At 43.2% G+C, this 9,021-nt stretch overlaps 1 protein-coding gene across 3 annotated transcripts; it reads left to right on the top strand.

Annotated features, from left to right (window-relative positions):
- Positions 1-1,630: 1,630 nt before the first annotated feature.
- On the top strand, positions 1,631-8,385 carry dusp11 (dual specificity phosphatase 11 (RNA/RNP complex 1-interacting)). Of its 3 annotated transcripts, none has more exons than XM_024397158.2 (10): positions 1,631-2,042; positions 2,292-2,343; positions 2,470-2,545; positions 3,151-3,282; positions 3,371-3,494; positions 3,648-3,708; positions 3,813-3,859; positions 3,935-4,010; positions 4,105-4,233; positions 7,286-8,385. In XM_024397158.2, exons 2-10 carry the CDS (start codon positions 2,309-2,311, stop codon positions 7,677-7,679), a joined length of 1,074 nt encoding a protein of 357 aa, XP_024252926.1. In that variant the 5' UTR covers positions 1,631-2,042; positions 2,292-2,308; the 3' UTR covers positions 7,680-8,385. The 3 variants fall into 3 exon arrangements, with proteins under 3 accessions (XP_024252926.1, XP_024252927.1, XP_024252925.1); XM_024397159.2 differs by having other exon boundaries at positions 2,251-2,343; positions 3,181-3,282; XM_024397157.2 differs by having other exon boundaries at positions 1,633-2,042; positions 2,251-2,343.
- The last annotated feature ends 636 nt before the right edge of the window (positions 8,386-9,021 follow it).

Raw genomic sequence — 9,021 nt, 5'->3', positions numbered from 1 at the left:
AAAAATATCCTCTGTGTACAATGTAAAACACCAAATAATACATGCAGAGCAGAATTAGGCTAATACCCACTAATTATCAAAATCCAGAAAAGAGCTGTTAAATTCTACAACCACCTAAAAGGAAGTGATTACCAAACCTTCCATAACAAAGCCATCACCTACAGAGAAATTAACCTGGAGAAGAGCCCCCCCTAAGCAAGGTGGTCTTGGGGCTCTGTTCCCAAACAGACCCCACAGAGGTCCAGGACAGCAACACATATAGACCCAACCAAATCACGAGAAAACAAAAAGATAATTACTTGACGCATTGGAAATATATATATTTATTAAACAGAGCAAAACAGAACACTCTTTGGCCCTAAACAGAGTACACAGTGTCAGAATACCTGACCACTGTGACTGACCCAAAATTAAGGAAACCTTTGACTATGTACAGACTCAGTGAGCATAGACTTGCTATTGAGAAAGGCCACCGAATGCAGACATGGCTCTCAAGAGAAGACTATGTTGTCTTATAGGTCTCTCTTTATGTAGTGTTGTATTGTCTCTCTTGTCGTAATATGTGTTTTGTCCTATATTTATATATGCTATTTTTGATCCCAGCTCCCGTCCCCGCAGGAGGCATTTTAAATAAGAATTTGTTCTTAACTGACTTGCCTTAATTAAAGGTTAAATAAATATGCACACACTGCCCACAAAATGAGGTGGAAAATGAGCTGCACTTCCTAATATCCTGCCAAATGTATGACCATATTAGAGACACATGTTTCCCTCATATTACACAGACCTCCAATTTTGATAAACTCCCATATCTATTGGGTGAAATGCCAGTGTGCAATCACAGCAGCAAGCTGTGTGACCTGTTGCCACAAGAAAAGGGCAACCAGTGGAAAACAAACACCTATATTTATGTTTATTTATTTTCCCTTTTGTACTTTTACTATTTGCACATCATTACAACACTGTATATAGAGATATGACATTTGAAAAGTCTTTATTCGTTTGGAACTTGTGTAAGTGTAACGTTTACTGTTAAATATTTGTACTGTTTATTTCACTTTTGTTAATTATCTATTTCACTTGTAAATATGTAAACATATGTTTCCCATGCCAATAAAGGCCCTTTAAATTGTAATAGCCTATAATAGATTGGAATAGCATGTCTACATCCTGTCTGCCTTCAAGTTGACTATTTTTCTAAAACGGAACCTATTGCATTAATTAGGGTGCTTAAGGGTTAGGGTGCATAATCTTACACTAGACTTAGTAAAACACATGAACACACTGCAGAAAGTATGGTTTCACATAAAACAATTTGCAAAATAGAGTGCCTTCAACCTCACACCGTTACGTCTCTAACTGTTCTATAGTATAGACTATACTATAGTATAGAACAGTTATAGTTCCCGGCTAAGCTACCGGTCTACCAGTCAGGTGAACCTATTGGCACAACATCCTAATTCTATTTGTGAGTACGGTGTACAGTAGAAGTCGGCGTTAGAAAGCAGCTTGGACTCGGAAGAAAACACCGGAACCACTGCAAAACCAGCCGGGATCCCGCATTTTGCTACACAAGGGTTGAAAAATCACGTGATTAAATGAAGCTTCGGATGTCGTTGATGACGTCCTTTTGATAAAGCGAAAAACGCGTCCGCCACCCCGCACACTGCTTCGAATTCAGCTGCTTAGCGAGTTCGCCACCGGCCTCGGTGCTCCGGTATCACTACAGACAACTGACTGACAACCCAATGGTGCTTTAGAAAGACCGTGTCAAAATTGGTCTAGCAATGTCTACTATGCTTGTATTCAGGTTTAAATTGTGGTTCCTCTCCTGCCATAACACATCCAAACCACTAGGGGAGAACAGAGACATTCTGACCGCAAGATACACTAGACTCTCCTTACGTCATCCAAACGCGGCAGCTGAAAGGTGGAATGCGATTCATGCTAACTTGCTTTCGGTTGAATACATTGACTTCTGTTTTCAGGTCAAATGAAACACGGTTCATGTTAACTGTTGAGAAGAGTTCATATTTGACTGGGTGAGTAAGGAAATTGTTGACGTGAATAATGTGCCTTGAGAACTAACGTAGTTAGCTAGCGCTAGCTAATCCTCCGTCGACCGCCCAGACATTTGTGATCCCTTTCTCAATACGTCTGTGTTGTCGATATAATTTGATAGCTAACGTAGACATACTTTGGTTTTGCTGCTAGTGGCTAATACACTTTTTATTTGATTTTTTATTGCAGAACATGTTGATTGTATAAGTGAGGTTAACTGTTATCCAAAGGTGAACCCAAGAAAAAGATGCCTCCTCACAAGAAAAACGGGATACCGGACAGGTAAATAGCCACTGTTTAAACGGTTAACTATTTAATGCTAATGTTAGCCCCCAGAGCTGGACCTCAATTAGTAATGTAGACTGGATTCTAGACTGTCATATTGATGTCCTGCAATCTCTCCTACAGATGGGAAGACTACCAGGCCGTAGGGAAGATTATATCTGGGACGCGGTTCATCGCTTTTAAAGTCCCTCTGAAACCGGTAACAGTCAAGAGCTGTGTGTGTGTGTGTGTGTGTGTTAAGTCACTCAACTCCACGATGTACTTGATGTGAAATACATGGTGGATTTCAGTGACTTCGCTGTGTGTCCCCCTGGTGTGTTGTCAAGCACTGGGTAGTCTAGGAAACCCAGAACTAGAATCTAGCGGAATTGTGTCAGCTGCTCAATGTTATGTTTTATTTAATTTAACTAGGCAAGTCAGTTAAGGCCAAATTCTTATTTTACAATGAAGGCCTACCATTATGCGAGTCTGTCCAAAAGAGATTAAGCACTGAGTTACGGGGTTGGTGTTAGTGGCCTTGGGGTTTGTAATAGGTATACTGGGATGTATTTGTTCAGATTCCGTTGCAAAAGTTTTGCAACAGAAACCTTTTACTCTAGGATGCAAACAAAACGGTGAGGGACCTACCTGAATATGTCAAATAGAAAATGTTTGTTGCAAAATGTTTTCCGTTTGGAGTAAATTTATTTTGCAAAACATTTTGCAACAGACGAAACGTTTTGCAACGGAGTCCGACTAATGGTACACCCCTGGTAGCTAGGAGTGTTAGTAGTTACTAGGCTAATAACTGTGTGTGTGTTCCAGTCCCTGTGTCGTCATGTTGAACGTTCGCAGGCATTTGGTCCATGGGAGCTGATGCAGACTATGGAGAAAGATGGACAGGAGCTGGGACTGATTATAGACCTCACCTTTACTACGCGCTACTACAAACCTGAGGTACGCACACACAATCACACACACAATCACTTCCCCACACACACACAAACACACAATCACTTACTGTGTAGTTTGTGTGTGTGTGTAGGACCTTCCAGACTCCGTGTTCTACCTGAAGATTTTCACAGCTGGTCATGAAGTTCCCAGTGACCCCACAATCCTTAGCTTCAAACGTGCTGTCCGTGGGTTCCTACGAGACAACACACACAACGGTCAGTCACACACCACACACACACACACACACACATCCACACCCTCACTTGTGGTTTGTGAAACTGATTGTCTGTGTCTTGTTAGTTAATCGTCAACACATCAGCAGAAATACAAGATAATGTAAACGTATTTCTTATCTTTCTCTTTCAAAGATAAGCTGATCGGAGTACACTGTACTCATGGGCTCAACAGGACAGGCTACCTGGTCTGTAGGTAAGGAGCTTTTAGCAGATTTTGTGGAGTTTCTGGTAGATTCTACATGTGCTTAGTTTGTAACCTACATCTTTCTTTTCCTCTTCTCACTCTCTCCTCTTCAGGTATCTGATAGATGTAGATGGGATCGATCCTAAAGAGGCTGTGGAGTGTGAGTACTGAACCTCATTCAAAAATTGTGTGCACACATGCCTGTGTGTAATGTATTTTCCATGTGTTATTCCAGTGTTTAACTCTTCGCGGGGTCACCCCATAGAAAGAGAGAACTACCTGAAAGACCTACAGACTGGGCCAAAGAGAAGGTAATTTGTGTCTCTGTTGGTTGATCGGTCGGTCTCTATTGTTGTCTGTCCATCCATACTTTTATTCATCCATCCCTCCTCCCTCCCTCTGCAGTAATGATGGGATGGAGGAGTCGGAGCAGGAGCCAATCAGAGGCCGCTCTGGCAGTCGTCATAACATTCTCGACTCTCCTGCCCACGACCGCGACAGACATTACGACAGGCATGACTACAACCAATTTGTGTAAGCACCCTGTCCTCTAACCCTTATAGACATACAGGTATGTCGACATACACCCCATAATTTCAAAGCGAGAGCAGGTATTTAGACATTTTTGAAACCAGATACCTTATTTACATGTACAGTTGAAGTCGGAAGTTTACACACACTTAGGTTGGAGTCATTAACTCGTTTTTCAACCACTCCACAAATTTCTTGTTAACAATCTATAGTTTTGGGAAGTCAGTTAGGACATCTACTTTGTGCATGACACAAGTAATTGTTCCAACAATTGTTTACAGACAGATTATTTAACTTATAATTCACTGTATCACAATTCCAGTCAGAAGTTTACATACACTAAGTTGACTGTGCTTTAAACAGCTTGGAGAATTCCAGAAAATGATGTCATGGCTTTAGAAGCTTCTGATAGGCTAATTGACATCATTTGATTCAATTGGAGGTGTACCTGTGGATGTATTTCAAGGCCTACCTTCAAACTCAGTGCCTCTTTGCTTGGCATCATGGGAAAATCAAAAGAAATCAGCCAAGACCTCAGAAAAAAAATTGTAGACCTCCACATGTCTGGTTCATCCTTGGGAGCAATTTCCAAATGCCTGAAGGTACTACGTTCATCTGTACAAACAATAGTATGCAAGTATTAACACCATCGGACCACGCAGCCGTCATACTGCTCAGGAAGGAGATGTGTTGTGTCTCCTAGAGATGAACGTACTTTGGTGCGAGAAGTGCAAATCAATCCCAGAACAACAGCAAAGGACTTTGTGAAGATGCTGGAGGAAACGGGTACAAAAGTATCTATATCCACAGTAAAACAAATCCTATAAGGACAAAACCTGAAGTCCGCTCAGCAAGGAAGATGCCACTGCTCCAAAACCGCCATAAAAAAGCCAGACTACGGTTAGCAACTGCACATGGGGACAAAGTCCTTTTTGAAGAAATGTCCTCTGGTCCGATGAAACAAAAATAGAACTGTTTGGCCATAATGACCATTGATATGTTTGGAGGAAAAAGGGGGAGGCTAGCGAAGCCGAAGGACACCATCCCAACCGTGAAGTACAGGGGTGGAAGCATCATGTTGTGGGGTTGCTTTGCTGTAGGAGGGACTGGAGCACTTCACACAATAGATGGCATCATGAAGTAAAATGATGTGGATATTTTGAAGCAACATCTCAAGACATCAGTCAGGAAGTTAAAGCTTGTTTGCATATGGGTCTTCCAAATGGACAATGACCCCAAGCATACTTCCAAAGTTGTGGCAAAATGGCTTAACAACAAAGTCCAGGCATTGGAGTGGCCATCAGAAAGGCCTGACCTCAATCCTAAAGAAAATGTGTGGGCAGAACTGAAAAAGCGTGTGCGAGCAAGGAGGCCTACAAACCTGACTCAGTTATAGCAGCTCTGTCAGGAGGAATGGGCCAAAATTCACCCAACTTATTGTGGGAAGCTTGTGGAAGGCTACCTGAAACATTTGACCCAAGTAAAATTGTTTAAAAGGCAATGCTACCAAATACTAATTGAGTGTATGTAAACTTCTGACCCATTGGGAATGTGATGAAAGAAATGAGAGCTGAAATAAGTAATTCTCTACTATTATTCTGACATGTCACATTCTTAAAATAAAGTGGTGATCCTAACTCACCTAAGACAGGGAATTTTTACCTGGATTGAATGTCAGGAATTGTGAAAAACTGAGTTTAAATGTATTTGGCTAAGGTGTATGTAAACTTCTGACTTCAACTATAAGTATTCAGACCCTTTGCAATGAGATTTGCAATTGAGCTCAGGTGCATCCTGTTTCCGTTGACCATCCATGAGATGTTTCTACAACTTGATTGGAGTCCATCTGTGGTAAATTCAATTGATTTGACATGATTTGGATAGGCGGACACACCTGTCTATATAAGGTCCCACAGTTGACAGTGCATGTCAGAGCGAAAACCAAGCCATGAGGTCGAATGAGTTGTCCGTAGAGCTCCGATACAGGATTGTGTCGAGGCACAGATTTTGGGAAGGGTACCAAAAAAGTGTCTGCAGTATTGAAGCCCCTAACAAACAGTGACCATCATTCGTAATTGGAAGAAGCTTGGAATGACTAAGACTTCCTAGAGCTGGCCGCCTGGCCTAACTGAGCTATTGGGGGAGAAGGGCTTTGGTCAGGCAGGGGACCAAGAATCCAATGGTCACTCTGACAGAGCTCTAGAGTTCCTCTGTAGAGATGGGAGAACCTTCCAGAAGGACAACCATTTCTGTCCTACTCCACCATAGTAGTGGCCAGGCGGAAGCCACTTCTCGGTAAAAGGCACCTGACAGCCTTATTGGAGTTTGACAAAAGACACCTGAAGGACTAAGACCATGAGAAACAAGATTCTCTGGTCTGATGAAACCAAGATTGGCCTGATTCCAAGTGTCACATCTGGGGGAAACCTGGCACCATCCCTACGGTGAAGCATGGTGGTGGCAGCATCGTGCTGTGGCAGGGACTTGGAGTCTCGTCAGGATCAAGGCAAAGATGAATGGAGCGAAGTACAGAGAGATGCTTGACGAAAACCTGCTCCAGGGTGCTCAGGACTTCAGACTGGGGGGCGACGGTTTACCTACCAGCAGGACAACATCCCTAAGCAAAGACAACGCAGGAGTGGCTTCGGGACAAGTCTCTGAATCTCCTTGTGTGGCCCAGCTAGAGCCCAGACTTAAACATGATCGAACATCTGTAGAGAGGCCTTTAAATGGCTGTGCAACGACGCTCCCCATCCAACCTGACACGGCGTGAGTGGATCTGCGGAGAAGCGCTCCAAATACAGGTTTGCCAAGCTTGTAGCTTCATACCACAGACTCTAGGCTTTCATTGTCGCCAAAGGTGCTTCAACAAAGTACTGAGTAAAATTGTCTGAATACTTATGTAAATGTGATATTTAAGTTTATAATAAGTTATTATTTTAGAATAATGCTGTAACAACAAAATGTGGAACAGGTCAAGGGGTCTGAATACTTTCCGAATTCACTCCATATGTTTAATTTTGGTCTGACGGTTCTGCTCTCGCTCTCTCTACAGGCCTCTCCACCAGAGGGGTATGAACCACCAGACTCACGGCTTCCCCCCTCCTCTGCCTCCTTATGGCATGTGGCCTCCCCACCCGAGCCTTCTCCCCCATCCTCCTCACTTCAACAACTACCAATGGAGACCCCCCCAGCCACAGAACAACTGGAGGAGGCCCTACCCACCAGAGGAAGACAGGAGGGGAGGGGAGGACTGGAGGTCCTCACACCACGAAGGCGAGAGGAGAATTCGTTGCCCTCCCCCTTTCCCTGTTCTTCCTCGTTACTCCCCCAAAGGGTGGACTAATGAGCCTGAGGGGTCTGCCTCCTCCCTCCCCTCTGAAGAGATAAGTGGCCCACAGAGGAAATTCCGCCCACGACACAAACGCAGCAACGACTGGACTAAATAGAGGAGAGAGGGGGAGTGCAGTGTGCTTTTTAAAAATTAAAAGTGAAGCTTCCCGGTGTTTGACTGCTACAGTTCCATGGGGGCTGAATAGTTTGATTTGCTTTTAGAAACAGATTTTAGGTTTTAATTGAGAGATGTGTACGGTTGAGACGGAGAGAAAGGCCTTAGTTCACCTACATAAAGTGCCTGACTGACTGTTTTCTGACTGACTAACCTTGTCCCCAGGCTATTGCGTATGTAAGGCTGGTACATCAACTATTCAATGTTGGCCTTACTGGGTAAAGGGGCATTTTGTTTGAGAGAATAACACCTGTGAAAGGCAAGGTTCTGCTTGTGGTGTGTTAGCGTATGGGGGAGGTATTATGGAAGATGATTGGTTGGTATATTAAGCTGAGTAAGTTGACTCCCATGCACCTGGAGTTTCTCCAGGTCTTTCTGTATTGGCTAACGGAGGCCAAGTTTTAACACGTTGGTCCACCAGGCTTTTTGCGCAATTTGGGTGGAATTGCCTGGGAATGAGATGACTTGACGATTGATTTGTTGACTGACTGGTTTCCATTAGACATGAGTTGCCAATGCACTCTGTTTCATGTATGTATCATGTATGACAGGCAAATCATATACATGCATGAAAATGTCATTTATGTGCTTTTTGGTCTGAGTGTTTTTGATCAAAGGTAATAAAGAACATTGGGAGTGGGAAAACATGTCGTCTCATGGTTGAATGGTCACTATGTCTTAACTACATGGTCTGTTCCAACTGTTCCAACTACAATAATGAAACAATACTTTTTGAATTGCTGTAAAGACTTCTGTCTCCTGGTGATAATGGTGCCGAAGGCGATGGCTGCCGTTTTATGATACAATAGCACAATTGGTTACGGTATTTTTTTTATTTATTTTTTTGTGTGTTTTTTTTTGCGTTTTAACTTATGTTGTACATAATGTTTCGGCCACCGTGTCTCATGACCGAAAAGAGCTTCTTGATCTCGGCAGCGATTACTCACACTGTACTGGAGGAATTCTTCAACGATTCGGACGGGAAGGATTTACTCCATACACCCGACAAGGCCCTCATCCCTGTCATTTGCATGGAGGAAAAGACGGGGGTATTGTAGACGGTCCGGGTGCCTTGTAAGGATCCATCGCCGAGAGGGTCATTTACCATCGGTCCTATTAGCCAACGTACAACCAATCGATAGTAAAATAGATGAACTACGAGTACGTGTATCCCACCAACGAGACATGAACTGAAATAACTTATGTTTCACCGAGTCGTGGCTGAACGACGACATGATTAACATACAGCCGCCGGGTTTTAAGCTTTTTCAGCGGGATAGAAC

Source organism: Oncorhynchus tshawytscha, linkage group LG33 (assembly GCF_018296145.1).
Source record: "Oncorhynchus tshawytscha isolate Ot180627B linkage group LG33, Otsh_v2.0, whole genome shotgun sequence".
NCBI classification, from domain to species: Eukaryota; Metazoa; Chordata; class Actinopteri; order Salmoniformes; family Salmonidae; genus Oncorhynchus; species Oncorhynchus tshawytscha.
Note: the sequence above shows the minus strand (reverse complement) of the source record. Positions and strands in the feature narration are given on the sequence as shown.

Coding starts and splice junctions, on each gene's coding strand:
- dusp11 (XM_024397158.2), top strand. CDS start 2,309: ATGCCTCCTCACAAGAAAAACGGGATACCGGACAG. Junction 3,860..3,934: donor TCCTAAAGAGGCTGTGGAGT/GTGAGTACTGAA, acceptor GTGTTATTCCAG/TGTTTAACTCTTCGCGGGGT. Junction 4,234..7,285: donor CATGACTACAACCAATTTGT/GTAAGCACCCTG, acceptor CTCTCTCTACAG/GCCTCTCCACCAGAGGGGTA.